At 40.4% G+C, this 27,889-nt stretch overlaps 1 protein-coding gene across 23 annotated transcripts in view; it reads left to right on the forward strand.

The window, feature by feature from the left end:
- The window catches only part of SEMA5A (semaphorin 5A), a 502,689-nt gene that overhangs the window by 292,372 nt on the left and 182,428 nt on the right, over nt 1-27,889 (forward strand). For all 23 annotated transcript variants that reach the window (XR_013532366.1, XR_013532365.1, XR_013532367.1 and 20 more), the window contains 3 exons: nt 7,163-7,225; nt 17,738-17,836; nt 19,490-19,703. Coding sequence is in view for 19 of the 23 variants with exons in the window: in XM_035291785.3 (XP_035147676.3) it covers nt 7,163-7,225; nt 17,738-17,836; nt 19,490-19,703 (376 nt within the window). In the remaining 4 variants the exon portion in view is untranslated. The remainder of the gene's footprint in view (nt 1-7,162; nt 7,226-17,737; nt 17,837-19,489; nt 19,704-27,889) is intronic.

Consider the following 27,889-nt stretch of genomic DNA (forward strand, 5'->3'; position numbering starts at 1 on the left):
TGGCTTTTTTGATTAATATTTACTGAATACCAACAGCTCTGGACTTAGATATGCACAAATTTCTGTGATTCAGATATATATTTTTCTAAATTATGGGGCTAAAAACAAAGAAACTGTGAAAATCAGGTAAGAAGGGGCACTTAATTTCACAAGGAAAATAGCAGAAGGGTAGTTAAGATAACAGGCTCCAGATCCAAGCTATAAAGTGTCAATCCTGGTGCTACCACTTAACATTTTGGGGCTGTGATGAGTTACTTACTCAATGTCCTCATCCAAACTTTCATTACTATAGTACCTCTCACATTAAATGAGGTAAGTATAGAGAAAGTATTTAGCACTGTACCTAGCGCATCACAAGTTTAATAAATTATTACCATTTTTTTGCTTGAGGATTGGTAAGTAATTTGTGGCAGAGCAATTACCTTAGTTTGTGACTATGAATTGTTTCTCTGAAACGCTCATACCAGGCTGTTTGTACAGGGTTGTAGAGTATTCCACCGAAACTCATGTCCACACAGATTCTTAGAAGATGCCCTTACTTGAAAAAAGTCTTTTTCTAGATGTCATTAGTTAAGGTGAGGTCATTGCTGGACTATAATGGGCCTTCATCCAGGGGCCAGTGTCTTATAAGAAGAGGAACATTTGGACAAAGGAAGGCACAGGAGAGCATGTGACGGCCGAGGCAGAGACTGTTGTCATGCCCTGGAAACCAAGGAGCGCCGCTGATGAGTGGCAGACCCCAGGGCTGGGAGAGAGGCCTGGGCGGATCCTCCCTCAGAGCTTTCAGAAGGAGGTGACCCTGCCAATGAGCCTGCAGAACTGTAACAGTAAATTCCTGTCCTTAAATCCACCCAGTTTGTGGTAGTTTCTCACAACAGCCCTAGGGAAGGAATATATTGTCAACTCCCAGGTAGAAAGCAGAACGCCCAGTGAGCATTCAACAGGCTCTGCAGTTCCTTATCAATTTAAGTTTGATGTGGTGTTATTATGTGAAACAAAATATTGGGCATTAACATAAGGGTTTAAAAAATAGTATAACACATGTTATAGGCGTCCCTAAGGTTAAGATGTTTCTTCTAATTTTAGATGATCTCAGTGTGTGAAAATTAAAAAGCAGAGAGATGATAGGACCCTAGTACTCTTCAAGTCTTTTTTTTTGGTTTAATTTCTAAATTTTGAAATTGATCATTTCTTTTTCTTTAATTTTATTTTTCCATACGTTACTGGGGTAGAGGAGGTATTTGGATACATGAGTAAGTAAATTTTTTAGTGGTGGTTTGTGAGATTTTGGTGTACCCATCACCCGAGCAGAACGCACTGCACCATGTTGGTAGTCTTTTATCCCTCGCCCCCTCCCACTCTTCCCCATAAGTCCCCAGAGTCTACTGTATCATTCTGTTTTTTTTTTTTTTTTGAGACAGAGTTTCGCTCTTGTTACCCAGGCTGGAGTGCAATGGCGCGATCTCGGCTCACCGCAACCTCCGCCTCCTGGGTTCAGGCAATTCTCCTGCCTCAGCCTCCCGAGTAGCTGGGATTACAGGCATGCGCCACCATGCCCAGCTAATTTTTTATATTTTGAGTAGAGACGGGGTTTCACCATGTTGACCAGGATGGTCTCGATCTCTTGACATCGTGATCCACCCGCCTCGGCCTCCCAAAGTGCTGGGATTACAGGCTTGAGCCACTGCGCCCGGCCCTACTATATCATTCTTATGCCTTTGCATCCTCATAGCTCAGCTCCCACATATTCATGAAAACATACATTGTTTGGCTAGTCTTTTGATTCTGAGGTTACCAGCAGAAATTAATTGTACTTGTCTGTATTTGGTATGGACAGAAATGTAAGTATATTGAAAATTAATATGAAAAATTAACCAACACATTGAATATCCACTAAGAAGTAAAGGCAGAGGGACATGGAACAAATGCTTCTGAAGTGGCTTGCTTTTTGTGGTTCAATGCACACCATTCTAGCTCGAGTGACACTTGTTTTGACCCTGACACGTGTGATCCTGAAGGTATTGTAATTAGCAAAGATGAGCTCTCTCAAAGATCACTGTTGTAGACTGATGTTTTACTCAAGTCAGGTCACAATTGTTTCCAGTTTCAACTCATTTGCATTTTGCTTCAGTTTTGAACAAAGATCTAGTCTTGCACACCCTGACGATTTGTTTATAATTGCCATGGTAATGCAGCATTTCCCAGCGCGTCACAGAGTACATGACATAAGATTATGAATGTAAACATATGTAAAAAGAAAGCCCTCAGGTGCTTGTTAATTTTTGGCGTTGTGTAATTAAACTAGTTTTGTTTAATGTTATCTTTAGCCAGTATCTAATTAGCAAAACCATCTGCTGAAGGAGTAGTAGTCCATTTGTCTAGAATGTTGTTCTCTTCATTTTTATGAAAAGTGCCTGCCTTTGCTGGTCCCTATCTAATTATCTGGCTGTGGAGTGTGATAATACACAGCTTTGTTTATATACTTCTGAGAACTGTGGATTTATATGTATGTAACGCATACATTAAAAAAGCCAATCTCTTTTTCTTTTCTGCATCTGATTTACTCCTGAGATCACAGCTCTATTTATCTTAACCAGACTATGTCTGTGTGCAATCCAGTCATATGTGTGCTGTGTCTTGAAACAATGAAGGCCTCTTTGCATCCTCAGGATTATTTATACAGATATAAGATGGGTTTTCCATAAGCTTTTTGTTTTTAGTTCTCTTTGTAGGTTTGTCACTTCCTGAAAGCTGATGATATCGTAAGTCAGAGTATGTCACTGGACCTGAAATAAACTTGCATATGGCTACTATAACAATGAAAATGAACACTGTTGCATCCTCAGATTTAACATAATTCTGTCTAGGCTGATGGATACACTTATGTATGCTGTATTAGAAATTAATATCTGATGTGTGTCTCTATGTCTGTTTTTCCTTCCGTCAATTACATAGAAGAGTGTCTTCCATTTGGTAGGTACTTAATGAATATTTATTAAATTAAGGAGATAATTAATGCATATGCATAATGCAAACCTGTAAGTTATTGAGTAGTACGGGTATTATTGGTAAGTAGTTACAGAAAAAAATTTTCCACAAACAGGAATCGTTGTGTCTTTTAACATGTGGATGCTTCAGACTCACTGCCTACTGTATCCAATCTCTGAAAATTCCAGCAACCACAACAGTACTGCTATATGTCCGCTGCTGAAACATTAATCCAGACAAAGTACTGAATGGAGTAGAGTAGAAATATTTCTTTACTGGGCTATCCTGAAATAGAAAAAGATAAAAGATGACAAAAATTAAATATTTTTTAAAACAGAGACTCAGGAAATGAGACTATGAATGTTGTGTTGAGATCTGAAATGTAGAATGCCTTACCATTTGTTTTGGCTATCATAAAGACAGGTTTGGGTAGGTGGAAAAAAGTCTTTAAATAAATTTGAATACAAGTTGAAAGGTGGCTTCTCAAATCAGTAGTGGGATTTGATCTATAATCACAATACATGAAAGAATAAAAATCTTCACTGAGAAATGAATGAAAAGTCTTGATTAAAAGGTATTTAGTTAATTAGAATGGATCTGGAAGAATACGGAAGAAGTGACCAGGTTAAAAAACAGTCTAATTTCAAACAGAAAAAGGGGTCACTGTGAGAAATATCCCATAAAGAAGAGGTCCGTTGATATTCTTGTCTCCAAATAAGAATATCAAAAAATGTCATATCTGCCAAGTGATCAAATGGTCCAAGCCTAGCTCACCTAGTGAATACGGGGACACTATGGGATGAATCTGGAACACCCCATTCTAGTATAATCTGGAAAAGCCACTTTTCTCCATTCCATTTCTTTTCAAATTCTGTGCTATCTAATAATATGTATATACTCCTGCTGTCTTCTGGAATAAATACAGCTCCATTCTTAACATAAAATTTCCCTTTACCCTGTTCTGTATTCAGGTAGAAAGTGAACAGAAAAGCTGTACAATCATGGTCTCTAATTAATTCTGGATTTGAATATTATACACAAGCTAGTGAGACTGTAATAAAATGCCTTAGGAAATTAACTTTTTTTAATCACCATCTTCAGAAAATCTGTAAGATTTGTCCTATTTATTATTGGTCTAATAAACTTGTAAGAGCAGTTGTTATTTTTTGGTATGCTAGATAAAATAATGAAATATATTTTGTAAACTCTCACATTCTTCCTTCTTTTATTTTTCCCTTTCAATCCTGGGCTGATATTTATGTTGAAAATGCAAAGGCTATCGGGGCATTAGGTAGACTTGTGAAGCTGTTTGTTTGCCATTTCAGTGGCAGGATCTGAACAATTTTGATGACATTTGGTAAATATTCTCCTCTCTTAGCCCTGGCACTAATCCTGCTCTTTATAGCTTTCATGTTTACAGAAGAGAACATTACTATTTAACTTTTAACAAAATCACTAGACCAATGAAGGCCACTGCGAATGGCTCTTTATCTAAAGTATAGTTTCCCTAGTAAGTGTATAACACCAGTTCCTCTTGCTGATATGTAATATTAAACCTTCTGGCAATATACAACTGAAGTTATAAGGAGGTTTACTCCATTGCAAGAATCTATTATAGTATATCAATCTTCAAGCCAGTTTTAAGTTAAGTAAAGCCCAAGACGTGGATACCTACTTAAATAAAAACAACAGGGCGATCTTTCGTGAAGAGACCTATGAAAGGAACATACTAAAGGTGAAATCAGATGAACAGCGATGCATTTATTTTTATTTATTTCATCTGTACTTCATGGGACGTAGTTATGCAGCTGTATGAGGCCTTTTTCTCTGGAGGTGTCTTTGCTTTTCATGAAAGTATTTGTCATCCTGGTGTGGTATTAAAGTCATGTGTTTGCGTCAGATGCTGATTAGCTGTGACTTTATTGTTGTCACCAAACATTATGAACAGGGAAACATCACAGAAGGAATTAACACATTCTCTTATCAGATGTTGACACTGACAAAAATCTTCAAGTCTGCACAAGGGAAAACAGTTATAGCATTGTTTTGGTTTCAAAGACACTGAAGCAGTTCTCTCTAGAATATTTTTCTTATGAACTCATATTTGCCAAGTAACATAAATTATACAAAAGGCAGTGTTTTATGATTTAATCTCTGTTATGTAACATTCTTTGTAAGGCAGAGATATTAGAGAATGGTGTTAACCTGACTTGGTTATTATCCCAAGTTTGGCTAATTAGGGAAAAAAATCATTTTTTTACTAGAAATAAGGGCAAATTCATTATGTTCCTTCATATGACTTGATACTAGGTTGCTTTTGATTTAGTTTATTATTTGACATTACTCCAAATTAACAACAAAAAATTGTCTATCTCAAAATGTCTTTCTGTTAATGATTGTTACTGCACATCCCTGATCCTTCAGAAAGCCAATTTTAATAGTAAAATAGAAAATAATTGTAATAACAAGTGTGGAGAATGGAGAAAATATTTTAACTCTATAAAAGTCCACACTCTATATAGTAATAGAAAAGAGAAAAAAAGCCCAGATGCCCCAATTTGCTCAAAAAATTACAACACGAGAGCTAGGTCACGGATGTTTGTGGACGTCCTTTCTGTAAAGCCAACCTTGTCCATTTTCCTCACTAATCACAGATTCCATTTGTGAGTTAGCATCAGAGGTGAAAGCACACATAGCAAATTAATCAGCATAAGTGAGATTTGGAACTTCTGAGAAAAAGATATTTAAAAGCCGTGGCTCTAACTATTTAGTCGGAGTTAATAGCAGCATGAAAATGACTGCTATCAGGGAAAATCCTAGCTGTGCTCTTTGCATGAGTCGTCTGTTGATTGACTGTCATTTACATGTGTATCTTGGTAGTAAGGCTATGCAAAATCATTCCTCATTATCTATGAATATTGATAAATGCCATTATTTGAATAAAATATAAATCTTTAAATGAATGTTTAAATTATCTTGTCCCAAGGCCTCTCCTTTAAGCCTCCTCTGGGTCTATTCTGTGGTTTCACTGAAGTGATCATGTCTGCCATCAGTGGCATAGTCACCAACTCATTGTGCTTCTCTAACGGTGGCTAGATCTAAACATCACGTCCTTACTACCCGAAAGCAAATAGCAAGGGGGAAAGTCCTTATGCCTCAGTGTTAGAGCTAAATATAAGCATATGACTAAATTTCATGTATTTGGTGTAAATTCTATGAGTGCGAAATGCTGGTGCCAGGGTGCTGCCATAGTTCGTAATTTGTTTACCAGTGCCTTGTTTATATTTTCCCTTTGATTTAGTCAAAACCATGATAGCCGCTATTGTTTTGGTATTTCCTTACTACACTTTAAGTTCTGGGGTACATGTGCAGATCATGCAGGATTGTTACATAGGTATACAGATGCTTTGGTGGTGTGCTGCATCCATCCCCCCGTCGTCTACATTAGGTATTTCTCTAAATGTTATTACTCTCCAAACCCCCACCCCCTGCTATCTCTCTCCTAGCCCCCCACCCCCCAACAGGCCCCAGTATATGATGTTCCCCTCCCTGTGTCCATGTGTTCTCATTGTTCCACCCCAACTTAAGAGTGAGAACATGCGGTGTTTGGTTTTCTGTTCTTGTGTCATTTTGCTGAGAATGATGGTTTCCAGCTTTATCCATGTCCCTGCAAAGGACACGAACTCATCATTTTTTATGGCTCCATAGTATTCCATGGTATGTATGTGCCACATTTTCTTTATCCAATATGTCATTGATGGGCATTTGGGTTGGTACCAGATCTTTGCTATTGTAAGCAGTGCCACAATGAACATGTGTGTGCATGTGTCTTTATAATAGAATGATTTATAATCCTTTGGGTATATACCCATTGATGGAATTGCTGGGTCAAATGGAATTTCTAATTCTAGATCCTTGAGGAATCGCCACACTGTCTTCCACAATGGCCGAACTAATTTACACTCCCACCAGCAATGTAAAAGTGTTTCTATTTCTCCACATCCTCTCCAGCATCTGTTGTCTCCTGATATTTTAATGATCGCCATTCTAACTGGCATGAGATGGTATCTCAATGTGGTTTTGATTTGCATTTCTCTAATGACCAGCGATGATGACCATTTTTTCATGTTTGTTGGCTGCATAAATGTCTTCTTTGTTTTGGTATTTTCTACAGGCTGTGGAATGGGAGTGTGATGAAGCTACCAAGAAGGCCTGTTACAGCAAAGGCAAGTCCGAGGTAAGAAGGACACAGTTATGAGCAGCCATCACCCTGATTTGAAGCACTCGACACTACATAAAGCACATTGATACGAAGAGTATTGCTGATTATAATGCCATGTAAAGTGAAAAAACCAAGATTCAAAATATGGATACGGTATATTCTCAAGTTTTTAATGTTACATTAAAGTTAACCACAGCAACCAATCATTTCCAAAAAGTGTTCAGAACATAAGAAGATAAGATCTAATTCATTCTTTCTGTCACTAGACTAAGATAATCAATTCATTCATTGGTAGCACTGGAAGAAATATGGGCCTGAATTTTTAAACTGTTTTAAATCCCCCCTTTTCTATTTTACAGCTAAATCTAGAAAGTAATGATATGATAAATGAAATTATTACATAAAATGTTATTTGTGATTTATTCTTTACAGTTCATCTCAATGTGTGTTTTCATCATACACTGTCTTTGATACTAACATCTACACCCCCATGTTCCTATAGAATGCACCGTTTACATCTAAGGTTGGAAATAGGTTTCTTGAGCATGTGTGTATGTGGCAGACTTCTTTCAAATATCTATCTGGCTCAGAAAGATGTATGACTTTGCCTTTCAAGGAAGTCTGCGTGTCTTTGAGAAAATTATTCATGACCAACTTGAGGAAATTCCTCTGCAGCTTGTGCACAGGCTCACTATGTCTCATTCTGTTAGTGAACTTCTTACATTATATTGGAGCATAGACTTTTCCAATGGTGAATTATGCTTTGGGTTACAGAAGAAAGCAGATATATACAGAGCAGAAGAGAGGACCAACTATGCAAAGTTGGTCCCAGGACCAAGAGCTTGGGGAAAAAATACAGCAAATACAGAGAGCACTGGCAAAAGATCCTCCCCCTTCTGTATTTATCAAAGAGCAACTCTCTCTTATTTTACTCCATTTCATTGTCTGCTTCCCTGCCTTTAAACTGAATAGCTGTGGAGTGAGACACTGAGGCAGGTCTCAGCCAGCTTAGATATGGGATTTCTCAACCCTGAATAAAGGGGTAGAAAGAAGAGAAAGAGGGAGATTCAGTCTTAGTCAGGGAAACACTTAGAGACAAGGGGGAAATAAAGCGGGAATTGATGAAGGCTATTTTCTTGAAGATATTTAACCTCAGAAAAGATATTTAACCTCTGAGATAAATCATCAGAGATGTAAGGAGTTTTAAAGATACTCCAATTGACAAAGAATTAGAATCTTATGTCTTCAAATGCTGTCCAAAATAAATAAATATTACAAAGCCCACACATTGGGGACCCCTATAACCTTTGTGATGAGTTTGTAGAAATGATGTATAGAACTTTTGAAGAGGTGCTTTCTAAATAGTTTCCTTTTTCCTCCCTGTGGTGTTTGAGTCTCAGTGTGGGGGTTGTGTGGCTGAGCCCTCGGCCCCACTTCACTGGTCAGAGCACGCTCCTTTAAATAATACCCCCTGTGCTGAGTAATGAGAGGGGACCTGAAGAGCCAGACTTACATGAAATGAGGATGGAAAGATGGCTTTCTTTGTTTCAGCTAGTCAGATGCACTGGTGCAAGTGCCAGCCTTTCCATGCTTCAAAGGCCTGCACTGGGCCTTGCCTGGGGATATCAGTGCCTCCCAGGGGGTGCTCTGTGTGATGCCTCATATGGTTTGGCTGTGTCCCCACCCAAATTCCATCTTGAATTGTAGCTCCCATAACTCCCATGTGTCCTAGAAGGGACCTGGTGGGAGGTAATTGAATTATGGGGGTGGGGCTTTCCCACGCTGTTCTTATGATAGTAAGTCTCACAAGATCTGATGGTTTTTAAGGAGGAGTTTCCCTGCGCAGGCTGTCTTGCCAGCTTCCATGTAAGATATGCCTTGCTTCCCCTTCATTTTCTGCCATGACTGTGAGGTCTCCCCAGCCACGTGGCACTATGAGTCCATTAAAATGCTTTTCTTCAGAAATTACCCAGTCTTGGGTATTAGCAGTGTGAGAACAGACTCATACAACGCCCTAGCTCTCCATCTTGCTTTTCCCCACCTCTTTTTTTCTTGGCTTCATCTTCCTTCCGGTACTTTGACTCTTCTTTCTTTCTGGGACTTAGGGGCACACCCAGAAGTACTATTCAGCTTTGAGCAACCTAGCGAGAGAGATTGCTGATGCACACTTGTCACAGTGTCTGTCCTGAAAATGTGTAGTCGGGAGCCCAGTCCTGGACGCCCCACCCTCCTTCCCTCTCCCGGGTCCCAGTGCTGTTTACATGTCCAATCTTAACATACCCAGCCCACGGTGGGTATATAAAGATCTTCCACTGAGTGAGTGAATGAACCCATGAAGCCCATTCCAGAGCAGTGAATTTTAATTTAGAGCTTCTCCTCCTTATCATTATTGATGTTTGGGGCCAGATTGTTCTCGGATATGGCGGCTATTCTGTACATGGCAGGATGTCAGCATCTTCCTTGGCCTCTGCTCACACAGACACGACAATAAAGGGAGCCACACACGTCTCCAGGCATTGCCACACATTAACCTGATTGGAAATCCCTGCTTTCATTTCCAAAATGGTAAATTTATTTGTCACTTTTACATTGTTTAGTTTGATTTTTATGTGCCCTAGGGGTGCTCTCATATTTCATCTAGATCACGTGTATATATTTGTTAGAAAGATGTTTAAAAATTAATAGTTAACTCCCTTCCTGTCTATGATCTTCCGTCTCCTTGTACTCCTTGTATAATAAACAAGAGACGCAGGTTACTTTATGTAGCCAGGGGTCTTTCTTCCCCATAGTCTGGAAGTCCATAATTTACAAAGAATCTATGTGGTTGCCTTTTGCTAATAGATTATTTCTACTTGGGGTGAAAAATTGCTTCTACTGAATCAGAACAGGCCCACGTTTTGCCTTAAGCCGTGATCATTGGTTGTTTGGTGCTTAGAACTTAAGTAAACTGAACCCAGAGAACGGTTAGGAAAAGACCATCTTTTGTGACTGATAGGTAATATGCCCTTGGTTCACAGAGGAGACCAATCGTTACCACACTTGATTGAATTTTTGTGATATACAGAAAGCAAATGAGGGAAACAAATCTTTTCAAATAAAATCAAACCTTTATGTTTCACATGCTTTGGGTTTTAATGGATTAAAAATAATGAGAAATTTTAGTAATTATTAATTGACTCAAACTGCGTTTGTGAATGGAATTTTTAACGCTAATTTAAGAAGATAGAAGAAGATGAGCATCAAGCACCATGTACTCTGAGAAAGACAAATCACATGTTCTTTTAGGTTGGATTAAGTATATTGATAAATTCACAGAAAGTTCAAATAACTTCTGCTGTCTTGAAGTAACGCTCAGTTTATGTAACAGAACTGTGTGCATTGGAAGATCCTGTGTACAAAAACGATGCAGTAGCTTTCCAAACGCGTCTGTCTGGATAGCATTGCAACGGGTTCATGGGCAGTGAGAGGAGAGGGCTCTTCATCCACCTTTATAAGTTTCTCTGTCTTATTTGGCATCTCTCTTGCTTTCTTAACATAGTAACTGAACAGTGACCATCCTGTGACCAAGCTGGGTAACCAAGCCCAGCTCCTGAGACAGAGAAGGGAAAGAAACAAGGCAGTCCCTATGAACAGGGGCAACTGGACCAAATGCAGGCTCCAAAGGACTGCCCCTGAACTCAGAATTCAGACAACCTACATTTCCCCATTTTGACAGTCCCCGGGAGCCCATACAGAGAACGTTCTCACAGTCAGTTTGACTGATAGGAAACTTCTCTGGGTGAATGCAATTGAGACTTTTCTTAGCAGTCATGAGCTTGGAAGGCGAATTCAGCTGTTTTGTTTTGCTTGTGCTGAAGTTCTGAGGAGGACTTACACAGAATTACAAAGTTTCCCTTCTCCCCGAAATAAAAAGAATAATGCAAAATGTGACATCTCAAACACGAGAAAAATGCCAGCAATTTAAACTCAACTTGTTTTTTCCTACTCTGAGAAAAGTGGTCTGTGCTGCTGCCCATAATGCATTTGGCTGCAGAGCGGAGCTGGAATGCGTGCAGGAAGGAGGTGGCTGGGCCTGCAGGGAGGACACTGCCAGTGCCCACTCGCGGCTCTCATGGGAGCATTCCTTAGTCTGCTGCCACGCGGGGGAGAAGAGAGATGACAGATTTCCCCTTGTTCCAGACATAGATAAGATCCCACATGTAATCTTCTAAAAGTACAATTTAGGGAATTAGGGTCAAGAGAAGTTTCCAGATTTTTTATTTGGGCCAGGTTGGTAAAGAAGGGCTGCCAAGCCCTTGTAAAGTTTGAATTCTGTTTTATTTAGAAAATATTCACCTCACTTGGAAAAGAGGGAGTGCCTTTGCCTGCAACAGCTAAATATTCCATGGGGAAAAAAGTCAGTGTGGAGGGGAATCTGTTTTTATGGATTCAGAAAGTTACAGTAAAACCTGTTGTATTGAGTTCTTTTGGACATAACATTATAGAAATTGAATTCTATCACTACTTAAGTATCTTTTACACAAATATTATTTTAAACACAAATAGTTCTCTCACGACCTAACAAGAGGTCCTTGTGTGTGCTGGGCTATTATGTCTGACTGACGTTCCTCCCACCCTGACATTTAGGAACTGTGCAAGGAAACACAGCTGATTATTACGGGAATGAAAGAGCTGCTTTATGCTTCTGTTACACTTTATAATTTTCAAAAGTTTTTGTTCATGATCTCATTTTAGGATTTTTGACACCACGTTCCTAGAATTATTTTGCTAGTTAGTGGGAGAGTTTTGATTAGAATCCAGGGCTCCATGTATTGTTCTCCCTGCCACAGCCTGTGGTTCTATTTACCAAGTTGTCAAATTATGCTGGTAAAGAGGTAAACTCCTAGTGAGCAGGAGAAGAAACTCATGACGTCATACTACCTAAGAGCCTGCTGGTGTAGGGCTGGATATTCACATTTTGTACCTAAGGGTCAATATTTGAAAGCTGTGAGTTAATCAAAACATGAGGCACATTGTAGCCCTCTTTTATTTTATGTAATTGCTTTAAAAATTGAGGCTACTTTAGGTTAAATGCTGACTTTAGGCTAAAACTAGATTATGCTCACCTAATTTTATTTTTTTAATTGAGATGCCCAAACAAGTTTCCCATGAAGTCAGCTCAGTTGAAAATAAAGTATATGTATATTTTATATATTAATATGCTGTACATTATATAGCATATATGTATATATGTGTGTTTCTCTCCATATTGCATCTATGATATGCATGTGTATATATTCACAAGTAATACATGTATAGAGTTATATAGACACACCCTTCATACACACACACACACACACACACACACACACACGCACACACACCTCATTGGGTGGTATGGTTTTGCAAAAGTCACTGGGTAATCATGACTTAGGTTGGTGTAGGTTCAACTTTGAAAGGCTCATCCAATTCCTATAAATGGCTTTTCTTCAGCACTTTGATGCTGACAAAGATATTACATTATGAAGAGGACACATCACTTTCATTGGGAGCACTATGATTAACATAAAGGCTGTTAGGCTTCTAACTCTTATCTTTCCTCCCTAAAATTAATGGGTTGGGTGATGGGCTGGCTGTTGCTAACATCCACAGAACATACCTGTCTGAAAAAAAAATCATAAAATGCTAAATGACAAAACCAATTAATTCATTAAGGAAACAGCCCTAAAACATGTTTTCTCTGCTGGGGCTGAGGCTTTGTGTCCTTGAGTGGTTCTTAGCCAGTGTCCATCTGCAAACCCTTTCTATGAGTCAGCAACCATGAATCTCAGCTATCAATTGCCTTGAAGTCAAGGACAGGTTGATCTGCCTGTGGATCACAGGCCCACATGGGTCGTTTTAATGTTCAAGTGCTGTGATCCAAATATAGATAGATGACTCTCATTATCAACCCTAAAAGCCATGTGCAGCAAGCTGCTAGTGGCCTTGGAGATGTGCACTGTGACTTCTTGGAAAAACAGAATTCATTAAATCCTCTTCACCCATTTTCAAGGTATAGAAATGGGCTAGAAGTAAAAACTCTTAGATGAGAAAAAGAAAATCATAGACATGTAAGTATGCTGATTTATAAGAGAAACCTTTAAAAGAATCTCCTAAAGGGACTTCTACATTATGACTCTACCTTAAAATAGGTGACTCCAAGCATTACTTCAAACAAGTTCAGGTAACCCATGGAAAGGCCCCGTTTGTAACAGATTGGCAAAGTGAATTGCCAGCAGATCTGAAGGGAATTTGAGTTTTCACATCACCATGAAGCAGAGACTAATTATTACACAGCCTGAAACTGTTACTCATTTCCTTTGTTATTTTTTTTAATTTTTTTTTTTTTTTTTTGAGATGGAGTCTTACTCTGTCACCCAGGCTGGAGTGCAGTGGCTCGATCTCGTACTGCAACCTCCGCCTCCTGAGTTCAAGCAACTCTCCCACTTCAGCCTCTTGAATAGTAGCCGAGATTACAGACGTTTATTACCATGCCTGGCTAATTTTTGTATTTTAATAGAGATGGGATTTCACCATGTTGGCCAGGCTGGTCTCGAACTCCTGACCTCAGGAGATCCTCCCGCCTCAGCTTCCCAAAGTGCTGAAATTATAGGCATGAGCCACCGCACCCAGCCACTCATTTCCTTTTAGTCTCAGTATTGACTATCCAATTCCTAAATTTATCTTCCACTCAAAAGCTAAATACTTCTACTCTCTTTTTTTATTTGTGTTTTCACATTGTTTCATTTGGACTTGTCCCAATCTCTCTTTTTAAAATATTTATTATTTTAAATGAGTTTGTTTGGAATTCACATCTGGCATTCACATTCTGTGAATTAAACATGAGGCTGCCTTTAAGGGAGTAAGAACGGGAAGGATGCGAGATGCCCTTAGCCAGTTGGGTGACTGACTTCTGCTCTTGACAGTTTAGAAGAAACTCGAATACCACCCACCTGCACAGGTTCCTCTTGTAGGACCCAGTGAATGTGCATACCTACCATTACTGGTGATAACTCAGACCTCTAGTTAAGGCTGGGGTCAACTACACCATTACCTTCCTTCATGAGCTCCTGATTACCACAAGCGCCTCCTTAGGGCCGGGTCCACCTTCCTTCATTTTAGGAAGATTCTGCACAGCCCTTCTTGCCTGATCTCCTGGACCCCTGACATCTTCCTCCTTCCTTTTCTACACTCTCAGTTCTGCGAAGCACACCAGTGATACATGGGGATGTGGCACTAGTAGAGCCAGTGTCTTCACATATTCTCACGTGGTCTTGATGATCAGAACATGCTCTTTTATTCTCTGCCCTAATTGAAATTTGCCCCTTCCCTCATTTACTTTTTCTCTGATTTTCTTACACTACGAGCTGGGTTTGCCCCGCCCCTCCCTGGCACACTTCTGCACCATGGTTACCTTGGTTATCACACATCCCGACCAACATGCCGGTTCTTCATCAAGCTTGCAAGCGGTCTTCAGGAATGTTAACAACCTACAGTTGCCGGGCACAGTGGCTCATGCCTGCAATCCCAGCACTTTGGGAGAACAAGGCAGGAGGATCCCTTGAGCCCAGGAGTTTGAGATCAGCCTGGGCAACTTAGTGAGTCCACAAAAAATAGAAAAAATTAGTCATAGGTGGTGGCATATGCCAGTAGTCCAAACTACTTGGGAGGCTGAGGTGAGAGGATCACTTGAGCCCAGGAAGTAGAGGCTGAAGTGAGCTGTGATTGTGCCACTGCACTCCAGCCTGGGCAGCAGAGTGAGCCCTTGTCTCCAAAAACAAAAACAAAAGAAAACAACCTACAGTCTGATTTGCACTTTGTTCTTTTTTGAGGAAGTTAAAGTGAATACCATATTTGATACCTTGGTTATTCTCCTTTCCGTGATGGCCTGGAGGCCCGTGCTTTCTCCACCCAGGACTGCAGAACTCCACCGTGAGATCACATCTTTCCAATCTAGATGATTCTCCTGGAACGTCTTACCCTTGCCCATGTTGTCTGTGGTTTACCTTGTGTGGCAAGCTCTTGCTTTTTTTTTAAGAAAAAGTTTTTTTTTAAGGCAAAAAAAAAAAAAGTTTTTTGCCTTACTTTTAAAAGGTTTCTAAAAGGGGTAGCAACAAACAATCAAAATCCCCACCCTTCTCCACTGTTTGTAATTTTCCATTCCTGTGCTTGTGATGGTGTTATTAGCATGTCTGTTTCATCCATTCAGTCCATCAGCTCGCTCCACCCTGTGTTCTGGAAGATGTCTTTGTGGGTCTCCTCTGACAGGCCTAGGCTTCCCTCTTTCAGCCACACTATGCCTGTCCTTACAAGCTCCCACAACCCTCTGGTTTCTTCCCTGGCCCTCCTGCATTCTCTTCAGCCTGGGAAGGAGGAACTGCGTGGTTCTTTGAAGTCTTTTGTTTTGTTCTTTCCCTTTAGAACTCTCCTGACATTTCCCCAGAAAGAAAAACAAAAGAGAACAAAACAAGACAAGCCTCCCATGTCTGGTGTACCTTTCCCCATTACCAGGTTCACTGTCTGCTGTTTATAAGCATTTGGTAATTCTTCTGAAATCTACTTAGATCTTTGTGGTTGTTTTCTGTCTCCCTCAGTTCAACTTCCAGTGATAAGCGGTTACTATCACTGTGAGGAATAGTGTTAGGAGGATAATCTACCCTTGGTATTTCACTTAAATTCAGAAAGCCAACCCGAGCTGGGCGCGGTACTCATGCCTGTAATCCCAGCACTTTGGGAGGCCAAGGCGGGAGGATCGCTTGAGCCCAGGAGTTCGAGACCAGCCTGGGCAGCATGACAAAACCCTGTCTCTAGTAAAGACAATACAAAAATGAGCACTATGCATTGCCGCTTTCTCGCTGCTGCTATGCGGTAGACTGGGTGATGGGAAATTAACACTTTCATCTAGGGTGGGGTCCATTTGGTTGAAGAGAGGGTGAACTATACCATTACATCCAGATTCCCCTGATTTCCAACATGATGTGATTCAAATCACAATGTCATTACGCAGCATCTTTCATGCCTCTTTCACTGTTCATTTGCCATGGCAGGCAGTGGATTTACCAGATTCTGGCTTTGTCCTTTCATATCTACCACCTTGTTCTAGGCACGAAATGACAAGAGCCTGAGTTATGGAAGTCACTTCCTGCCTGGCTCCCTCGCTCCAGTCTTCTGTCTTCAGCTTATCGTGAACATTTGTGTCTGAGTGGTTCTTCATTGATAAAACATAAGATCTCATCCAAACTTCATGCAGTGAAAACATTTAATAGCTCCATTCACCTTCAGAGTAACATGTGAACTCGCTACCTGGGCACACCTGGGCTGTTTCAAGCTCCTCGGCTTCCATGTGAGCTCTTCTGTACATAATGAGAGCACCATGCTGTCTCTAGCCATGACAACTTAACACAATCTGTTCTTCTTGCTTGGAGTTTGTTTTCCCTCCTTTGCTCAGTAAAGTCTGACAGCTGTCCTACAAGAATCTCCTCTAGGAAGCCTCACTAAATCTTACCTTTCTTTAACACAGCCTAGTTGTCAACTCCTTCAGGAAGCCTTCCTACACCTCTTCCCTTTCGTATTCCTTTGGATCTAGGAATATGCTGTTCCTCTGTGTGTCCTCATTATAGCGTGTGGACAGCTGTGTGGTAATTGTCATGAACCTGTATCTTTCTGCCAGGGACCTGAATTGAGACTTCTAGCCCAGTGGCTACCAAAGAGGATCTACTCAGTGAATGCTTCCTAAATAAGGGAGGAGCTCTGCAGCTCACATGCCCATCACTGCTATGCCCATACCCCGGATTTTCTAAAATCACTTTGCAAACACAAAAAGTATTCCACTTTAGGTCATCCCTCAGCCTAGGGTTTTGTCCCAAATGCTTCTAACATCTTTTCCTCATTAAACATATTTTTACTCTTCAGTCGATGAATTAAATAAATGTGTATACCTACTTGCTATGTATTTAGAATACACAGTTTGATCCAATAAAGTAAACTTTGTTCCAGTTTGTGTACAGGGTTTCTCGTGCGACTTTCTGCTCAAGAAGGACTTGCAGCATTTTCTCAAAGTCCTGAGGAGGTTTTCCAAGGCACTGTTTCATGAGCAGCATCTGATACGTTCCTTTGATTTATTTTCCTAATACCTGTCCAAGGCAGTTTAGTGTGTGTGCTCCTATCAGATATAATTCAAAATGAAATCATTTCTGTCAAAATTAGATGCATGCTTTGATAATTTAATTGAACATATATCTACCTTCATGTTCTTTATCAAACAAGGTGCAGATATAGAAAGTAAATTTATTTCAGAAAAGTCAAGTTGTTTAATAGCTTTGTTGTTATCTTTTGGTCAATATCTGAAAGGTTTATTTGTTTTTTAGTGGTTTACATTTTAATAATTTTTACATATTTATTGCATAAAATGTGTAATTCTCACCATTACTCTTGCCCTCAGACTTTGTTGGCATGTTTTTCATTTACATATATATATATACGAATAGATATGTTCTTTTTTCTTTTCAGGAGGAATGTCAGAACTACATCCGGGTGCTTCTGGTGGGTGGTGACCGGTTATTCACCTGTGGGACCAATGCATTCACACCTGTCTGCACCAACCGCTCGGTATGACTTCCTTTTGCACCTCAAAAGAATTTAATATAAGAAGAAGGAAAACATTGTATTGAAACATTAGTTTTAAATGAATTTCTGTACACCAAAGTATGGCTGTTTAATTCAAAAGCACCTTTTGTCAATTTGAATAAATTTTTAATTTGTTGATGTATTTCTATTCAGGATCATCAATTAGATAAAGAAGTGTAAATAATTACAATTTGTATAATTAAACTTAAATATGTTTCTAAATTATTTCAATGAGCATTTTCCTCACCAGTGACTTTGAACATTAATCCTAAACAAATTCCTTTTTGTCTTATTCTGCTTTATCATAGAGACACTGTTACTGTTGTTTATATTTATTAAAATTGTTGAAATGGTCTAAAATCACCATCCACAGGAAGAAAAAATTAGTCTACAAATTGGATAAGAGGTTTGTTAAAAAGAATAAGCAAACTAAGAAATTGAACCCTAGGCAGCGTCCAGTTATAACTGACCCTCTTCCTCATCTGTAACCTGGCAATCGTTGACAGAGTAACTTTTAGCTGCACACACCATAGCAGTAACATGGTAGGGTCAGTAGAACACGTGGAATCTTCCTAATTCAGGGTATGAATGCAGTCTTCCTCAGGGAATATGATGAAGATATACGTTCATTCCCTGGTTGTGCACCTTTCTTCAAGGTCTTAATTGATCATCTGCATTTACGGTTCATGATTTCAGATTAGCATTCAGTTATTGAGGGAGGAGATGAATGATAAGGGGTGTGACTCTCAGGGACTCTCTAGGTGCTGCACCCTTCCCTGTAGCACTTTTACCAGTGCAGTTGTTCAGTCCTCAACACCCGTCCCACAAGATTGCTACTCTTCAGGGCCCCATTTTATGAAAGAAGAACCTGAGACATAAAGAACTGAGGGACATTAGCCAGGATACACCTCTTAGAGCAGAGCAAACTGTGCCTGTATCTACTGACCTGACCCTTCTGCTCCAATATCTCAGGCGAGAACCAAGAACCAAACTGAGCAAAGATTCCACTAGTGCCCAAGAGCTTTTCTCAGTAAATGATTGGTTGGGAATCCAGCATTTAGGAAGCTGGATTCGTACGAAATGACTCCAAGACTCTTGGATATCTCTCTGAAAACTGAAAAAAAAAAAAAAGAAAAAAGGAAGTGTTGGAAATGCAGGCCACATGGTGCTGATTATCCACACATCCTTACCTGTAAACACATTGTTTGAGATATTCATTATATTTTGGTTCACTTATATTGATATTGATAGAATTATACGTAATTCTTTATTATGATCCTATTTCTGTAAATATTGACACTGATTTTTCAGTTAAAGTGGAAAAGTATGCAATACTTTTGCATTATAAATCAACGGCACATATACAATGATCTTATTTCTTATTGTGTGAGTATTCAGTGGTATGAGGTTCAGTAACTCTAAAGTGAGGAGAAAGAGACTGATTGATGGACTGTCTTACTGTGAGCACAGTGGGCTGTGTTTTTGTCAGTTTGAGGGTAAAGGCTGGTCGTCTCTCACCAGGAGCCCCAGAGAGGCTGTTGCACAAGCATCACTGTGATTGTGGCAGATGTGATCCATAAGCATCACTAAAGGGGCTTGTGCAGAGATAACTGCTTTCCTTCTCATCCTCCGCAGTTGAGCAACCTGACTGAGATCCACGATCAGATCAGTGGCATGGCCCGCTGTCCCTACAGTCCCCAGCACAATTCCACAGCACTCCTCACAGCTGGCGGGGAGCTCTATGCTGCGACAGCCATGGATTTTCCAGGACGTGATCCTGCTATTTACCGAAGCCTGGGCATTTTACCACCTCTCCGCACGGCGCAGTACAACTCCAAATGGCTCAATGGTAGGCCTTCCGTCACCCCCACTTTCCCACCCCATTTGTTTTTGATTCCTGGTTATTTGGTGCTCAAAAGCAAACTACAGCACTCTAAATAAAGACAAATTCTTCATCCTTGAAAGAAATAAAAATGTAGCTTGTTTGGGACTCATGATAAAAAGGACATCATGCTATTTAGTACTTGGAAGAGATCTGATATTCCCAACTGTCTAGATCATGATAATGGGGCTAATGTTGATATGACCACTCATAGAAGCTAGCTGGCTCTTTTTCTATATTGTTGTCTAATGTCTAGAAAATTGGGCAGTTTGTCATAGATATGTGTGGACTCCTGTGCATCACTTCTTAACTTTCTTCTTATGTGTCTAGAAATTGAAATTACTAACATGGCATGACATTTTCACACTGTGTAAAAGAATGTGTTTGTCTATAGGTAACTCCAAAAAGTTTGACAATTAAAAATGTAAAAAATATATGAACTCATATACTTAGAGTTAGTAGTAGGTATCTTCAGGGTTTATTAATTCAGTGGCTCAAGAGTTAACAAGGAGGCAGGTATTCACTGCAGTCTCTGCCATCCACAGTTTGGTAGATGGGCCCTCAGGCCACCACTGCTTGTGGTTGCAAAATTGTTGCTGCAGTTTCAGGTATTGCATGTACATGTGGCAATATTCCCTGGAGGAAGAGCCACATCCCTGTGCCCTTTTCACCTGTATATTTCTTTTTAAAGAAACTGGAAACCTTTAGAAGGCTTCTTTCAATTCTGGGTCAGAACTTGATCACTTGTTCACTAAGCAATCAGAAGATGGTGACAGCCATCCAAATTGAGGTTACTGTGTACAAAGTCGTGATGTGTGTGAGCTGAAATGCAGCCCTCTGTATATCTGCGCATTCATGTGTGAGTGTGGTCACACACACACAAACATATATACACACACCTACAAAGGCAACTTATATCTACCATGTGTAATCCATTGCCCCAGTGTGTATAAAGGTGAAATCTTGAGAATTGGTAGACTGTTGACACAGATCAGCTAATTATGTAGACCAGAGTTTTTCAGCCTCAGCACTGATGATGTTTTGGGCCAAACTGTTCTTAGTTTTTGGGGACGGGGTCTTGTCCTTGCCATTGCAGGATGCTTAGCAGCAGTTTCAGCCTATACTCCTTATAAGCCAGTAGCATCCTCCTCTTCCCAGTTGTGACAACAAAAAAATGTTTCCAGCAATTTTTCAGTAGCCCCTGGGAGGGGTAATTGACTCTAGTTGAGAACCACTGGTTTAGACTCAGCATATATGCAAAACTATGGATATGTGTATATATACTCAATGCAAATATTTTGCCAAATAATACAGTCAACCTAACCATCGGAGTTTGGCTTTAAAAGACAGTCCTGTAGAAAAAAATGATGTCCTCATCATTAATTTTCTCAAGTAAACTGAATGCCTCTATTGCTTCCAAAAGGAAACATGAATTGTTTTCCCAAACTGAGGCACCAACTAGATTTCTCCCATTAACATCATTTCGTTGAACTGGCTCCACCTGAATCAACTGATTCTCTATGGATGGTCCCCTTTTGGCTCTGACATTTTTGTCTGCACAGCTTCAAGTTGTTCTTTCTATCTGCTTGTTGATTCTGACTGGCCAAGGAAGTTTCCACTTGAAAATCAAAAAGACTCCTTATCCCAATGAAGGCTTTGTAATTAGAATTTGCCAGAATCAAAGTAAAAAGTAATTGGGAGCACTCTCTCTTTTCCCACAGTGATACCTTAAGAATATCCTGGAAAAACAATTCAGGTCATAGCGTGAGTTATAAACATCAGCTGTCTTCTTACCCATGACTCAGAGACCACCAGCTGATCAGGTGGTCAGCATCAGTCAGCCCCCTGGTTGTCAGCTTCTGTCAATCCTCCCTTTCCATTAGAGAATCCTGTGATGCCATCCAGGCAATGGAAGAGCTAAGACAATGTATACCACAGTCAGGTAGGCATAACGTAGTTATTTGTTGTATAAAGATATTAATGTTTCCAATTCCTAAAACATTCTGCTGTTCATTTATAAGATCTGGTGACAGCAGAAATCGAAAGTAATTCAGAGGTAAACATGGTGGCTCTACCACTCAGGCCATGAGGGCAGCACGAATTGCCTGACAGTGAATAGCCTGCATTTCTCAGGAAAGCAGCATTCCTCCTGCCCGCCCCCACACTCCTTCCCTGGCCTCCAAGACCCTCACTCCCAGGATAGAAAGCCAAGAGCCCTGCCTGAGGACTCAGAGTTCCTCCATACGAAGTGCTATCTTTATACCTCTCCTGTGTTTTGTTAGGGCACTTTCTGCTGCTGCTGAACCCTGGGATACTATTTCCATTCCTGGTTGGCCCTGATTTGCTTCTCCGATTGACCCTGCATCCAGGATCGTATCATTCTTATGCCTTTGCATCCTCATAACTTAGTTCCCACTTACAAGTGCAAACATACAATATTTGGTTTTCCATTCCTGAGTTACTTCACTTGGAATACTGATCTCCAGCTCTTTCCAAGTTGATGCAAAATACTTATTTTGTTACTTTTTTATGGCTGAGTAGTAGCCCATGGTGTATACATATCACAGTTTTTTATTCCAAAATTGTAACTACCCTGCCTTACACCACGCCTGCCAACCGAGGGCCATTCACAGATCTGGTCTCAGCTCTGAGTTAGTCCATTTATGCGATGGTCACCCCCAGCGGGATCCTCCTTGTAGTACTTTTAGCTCAGCCTCCTCCATTCATGTTCATTTCTTTGTTTTCCAATTTTGGTTGTGGGCTCTGTATTAGTTTTCTAGGGATGTCATGACAAAGTATCACAGCCTGGGTGCTTAAACAACAGACAGACATTTGCTGAAAGTTTTGGAGGCTGAAAGTCCAAGAGGCAGCTGTCGGCAGTGTTGGTATCTCCTGAGGCCTCTCTTTGGCTTGTAGGTGTCATCTTCTCCCTATGTCTTCTTAACATCGTCTTCCTTCTGTGTGTGCCTGTTTCCTAGTCTCCTATTCTTATAATGACAGCAGTTGTTTTGTATTAAAGCCCAGTCCTATGATCTCATTTTTGTCCAATTACTCACATAAAGACCCTGTTTTTTAGTGTAAATTCTGGAGTACTGGGGGCTGGGACCTTAACATAAGTTTTAGGAGATACAACTCAGCCCAGAGCAGGCTCCGTGATTCACCTCTTATCTGAAAAAATAAATAAATAAATAAATGGTCAAGGAAGAATTTCATATCCAGCTAAACTAAGTTTCCTAAGTGGAGGAGAAATAAGATTCTCCTCAGATAAGTAAGTGTTAAGTGACTTTGTTACCACCAGACCTGACTTATGAGAGATCTTGAAAGGAACACTAAATGTAGAAAGGAAAGACTGCTACCAGCTAATATAAAAACACCCTTAAACACACTGACCAGTGTCACCATAAAGCAACCACACAAGCAAACCAACATAACAACCAGCTAACAACATAATGACAGGATCAAATACTAACCTTGAATGTAAACAGGCTAAATGCCCCACTTAAAAGGCATAGAGTGGCAAGGTGGATAGAGTCAAGACTCACTTGTATGCTATCTTCAAGAAACCTGTCTCATATGAAGTGACATCCATAGGCTCAAAATAAAGGGATGGGGAAAAATCTACCAAGTGAATGGAAAACAGAAAAAAAAAGCAGGGCTTGCAGTTTTAATTTTAGACAAAACAGGCTTCAAACTAACAAAGATCAAAAAGACAAAGAAGGGCATTACATAATGGTAAAGGATTCAGTTCAATGAGAAGACCTTATTATCCTAAATATATATGAACCCAACACAGAAGCACCCTGATTCATAAAGCAAGTTCTTAGAGACCTTCAATGAGACTTAGACTCACACACAATAATAATGTGAAACTTTAACACTCCACTGACAATATGAGACAGATCATTGAGGCACAAAATTAACAAAGATATTCAGGACCTGAATTCAACATTGAACCAAATGAATCTGATGTAGCTTTACAGAACTGTCCACCAAAAAACTATAGGACATGCGTTCTTCTTGTTGTCACATGGTACATACTTTAAAATTGACCACATAATTGGACATAAAACAATCCTCAGAAGATGTAAAAGAATCGAAATCATACCAAGCAAATTTTCATGTTACAGTCCAGTAGAAGTAGAAGTCAAGACTAAGGAAATCACTCAAAACCAGATAACTGCATGGAAATTGAGCAACATGCTCCGGTATGTGTAAACAATAAAATTAAGGCAGAAATCAAGGAGTTCATTGAAACTAATGAGAACAAAGATACAACATACCAGAACTTTTGGGACACAGCTAAGGCAGTGTTAAGAAGGCAATTTATAGGACTAAATGCTCACGTTGAAAAGTTAGAAAGATCTCAAATTAATAAGCTCTAATTCTTTCACAACGGAAAGAATTAGAGAAACAGGAACAAATTAACCCCAAAGCTAGAAGAAACAGGACCACATCAACCCCAAAGTCCTAGCTCAGGTATGAATCAGATATGGCCTGTTTTTAAAGGGCAAATCTCTCTGAGTCCCACAGTGCTTATGTGGACAACAAATAATCAAAATCAGAGGTGAACTGAAAGAAACCAAGACATGAAAAATCATTTGAAATATTAGTAAATCCTGAAGTTGGTTTCTTGGAAAAAAAAAAAAAGATAGGCCACTAGCTAAACTAATAAGAAAAGAGAGACAATCCAAATAAACACAATTAGAAATGATGATGAGAATATTACCACTGATCCCACAGAAGTAAAAGTAACCATCAGAAACTACTAGAAATGTATTGTCTTAATGTACTAAAGGCTAAAGGTCCAAAATCAAGGTGCAAACGTGGCCATGCCCTCTCCAAATCCTTGAGGGGAGAATCCATGATCACTTCCTCTAGCTCTGGCCACCCCACTCCTTGGCTAAGGATAGCTTGACTCCTATGTCTGCCTCCACCTTCAAATGCCAATCTTCCTGTGCCACTGTCTAAATTCTCCTTTCCTTATAAGGATACCAGCCATGTTGTATTAGAGCCTAATGATCTCATCTGCAGAGACCCTATTTCCAAAGAAGGTCTCATTCATATCTTCTGGTTGGGGAATGGATACATTCAAACTGTCCTAAACAAGAAGCGCTCAATTGTTGAAATCTGAAGTCACAACACCTTACTTTCCGCTGATAATCTTAACGCTTCTTTTTGTACTGCTGGTAAATCTGTCCACTATTCAGGCTTCCCATCCCAGACATATGATCCTCATTGTTAGCAGATGGCATTGTCTTCCTGTTTCGCATGAGAAGTGGAAGTCTTGAGGTAGGGATGGCGATCTCCTGTCTGCTTTGCCCAAGGGAGAGGGCTGTTTTACACGAGTTTCTTCCTCTCTCTAGAGTACTGCTGTGGACAATGCATTCACTTAAGCTGCTGCTTTGTCCACCGTGCACCCCTCCCTGCCTTGATGTCTCTGGGGAAGGGCTGCCTCTCTCCTCTGTAAGACTCAACAATACAAGACCCAGTAAGTCAAGAGTCATCATTGAGTTGAACAATGCTAAGACTCTTAAGCATTGCTGATACTTGAGCTTAACAGTGAAGTTGGTCTTGTGTTGCTGATTTTACATCTGAATTACTATCTCAGAAGACTACAGGGGAGGCTTGGCAGAAATGAGGGCTCTCATAATCTAGCCTAAGATGAGCACAGTGGTACAAATCATTCATCATTAGAACATGTGGGCAGAGCATAGCAGGCTATGGCCTTTTGTAACTCTAGGACCCAGAGCTCCAAAATGAATCTTCAGGCAAATGATGATACTGGCCTGTCCACGGTGATGTCTGGCCAGGATTTAGAGATCCCTGAGTAAGGACCTACCAGACTTCTAACCTCCCCACCACCCCTTGAAGAAACCCATCATAAGTATCTGGTATGGTTCTAAAAACCTGCCTTTAGCAAGCCAAGTCCTTTGGATTTTATACTGGAGTTCCAGGTGTAATTTCTTATGACACCACCAGCATTACTGGTTATATATTGATGAACGCACACTCCCTGCCCCCTAATCTGCACCTGTGCAGGGAGATCCAGAGGGTGGCAGGTGCAGTCGCCTGTTGGGACAGGCTGGATTGGAGAGGGCCAGCAGACCCGGTCTGGGCTCTGGCAGCCTTTGTGGGTGCCACCTGTTTCCTCCTGCCTGCCACTGTGATCTGGCTTTGGCTGTTTTTACAGCCCCGGCTCCCGCTACCTTTCCCACAGGCATGCTCGGTGTCCATTAAGGAGCAATGTGCAGTTCCCTGGGAACAGGCTACCTCCCTCACCACGTTCCTTTGCAGTTTGTGCTTATTTTGTCCTCACTTCCCTTGATTTTTTTTCCTCCTGGCTAATTCTGGCTCCTAGTTAGTTTAGTTTAAATTACCATTTTCCCCAGCCTCTGGTGGGTCTGTTCCATTCCTTTCTGCTACTGCTCACGATTGCACTTTCTCCCATACTACTGGTGCTCTTGGTCCATCTCCTGCCCCAACCTTTCAGGAGCCCCTGTTTCACTACAGGAGTGCTGGCATGGCCCTCCTGCTCCCTTCCTGCCCTCATCTTTGGGTTCCCTTGGCGTTAGCCTCGGAAATGCCACACAGTGCCTCTGGTTCTTCTTTCTCTTTCAGGGCTCAGCAAACCTTATATAAAGGGCCTGGGAATAAATATTTTAGGCTTTGCAGTTCATATGGCCTCTGTTGCATCTTTTTAATCTTGCCATCATAGTGTGAAAATCTCCACAGTCAATGGATGCATGGGTGTGGCTGGGTGCCAATAAAACTTTATTCACAAAATGGGCAGCAGGTAGGATTTGGCCCATGGGCTAGAGTTTGCTGGCCCCTGTCCTTTCTGGAAACCTCTTCCCCCAGACAATCCATCTGGCCAACTGTCTCATCTCTTTTTGAGTCTTTGCTCAAATGCCATCTTTTTAAGGGGACCCTGCCTCATCACCTTATTTTAGATCACAGGCCCCTCCTATCCAGCCCTTTTGACCCTCTTTACCATGTTCAGCTTTAGCCTCAGCCATTATGACCTTTTAATACGTTTTCTCCTTCCACCACTGGAATGGAAGTTCCTAATGACCAGGGCTTCCGTGTGTTTCTCAGTGCTGGGTACCACATGCTTACAATAGTGCCGGCATTAAAGTAAGCACTGAGTCAACATTTTTCTAATTAATTCATTAACAAGCGCTATGGTCTGAACGTTTATGACCTTCCAAAAGCAGTAGGTTAAAATCTAACCTTCAATGTGAGGGTATCAGGAGGTGAGGCATTTGAGAACTGACTAGGTCATAAAGGTAGAGTCCTCATGACTGGGATTAGTGTGGAGTAAACAAGACCCCAGAGAGTTCTCTCGTTCCTCCCACCTTGTGAGGACAAAGTGAGAAGATGCCAGCTGGGAACTTGAAAGCAAACCCTTGCCAGACATCCCATCTGCTGGTGCCTTGACCGTAGACTTCTCAGCCTCCAGAACTGTGGGAAAGAAATGTTTCTTATTTGTAAGCTGCCCAGTTTATGGTATTTTTGTTACAGCAGCTGAAACGGACTACCTACCATTGGATAGATGTTGCCTTCTTTGTTTCCTCCACTATTTTATGGGTTCCTTAAGCGGGGATTCTGTGGCAGCCTGCTTTATGTCCTCAGGATCTTGTACAGTGTCTGAAATATAGATGGGGATTAATCCATATTTCTTGAATGAGTAAGAGGTTCGTACTTTAGCACATGGTTAGTACTTTACTACTCACCTATATTCTGCTAACAGGAGGTGAAAAATGGAAGTTTTTGAGATGAATCACCAGAAAAAAAAAAAAAGCCAACAGAAGCCATTCACAAATGGCAGAAATAGGAATCATGTTAAACATGGGAGAATATTCTATTAATTGTATATCAGAATTAAACAGGAACAAAAATACAGATATGTATATTTGAAATTGAATCAGGTCCAAAAATGCATAACATCTTCCTTTTGAGCCCCAATCTCACGTGGACCCCCATTTTCAGCATCATTTATTGTCATTTCTCAAAGGCAGTGCAATGATTTGGATAACATTCTGGATGAATGTGGAACACTAAGTTATGTGTTTGGTAATGAATACGTTTCAAAGTCGTATTTTTCCCTGTGCCAAAGTCACTCTTAAAACAAATTTATGTGTTTAGAAAAATAC

The sequence above is a fragment of the Callithrix jacchus genome, chromosome 2, assembly GCF_049354715.1.
Source record: "Callithrix jacchus isolate 240 chromosome 2, calJac240_pri, whole genome shotgun sequence".
Lineage (NCBI taxonomy): Eukaryota > Metazoa > Chordata > Mammalia > Primates > Cebidae > Callithrix > Callithrix jacchus.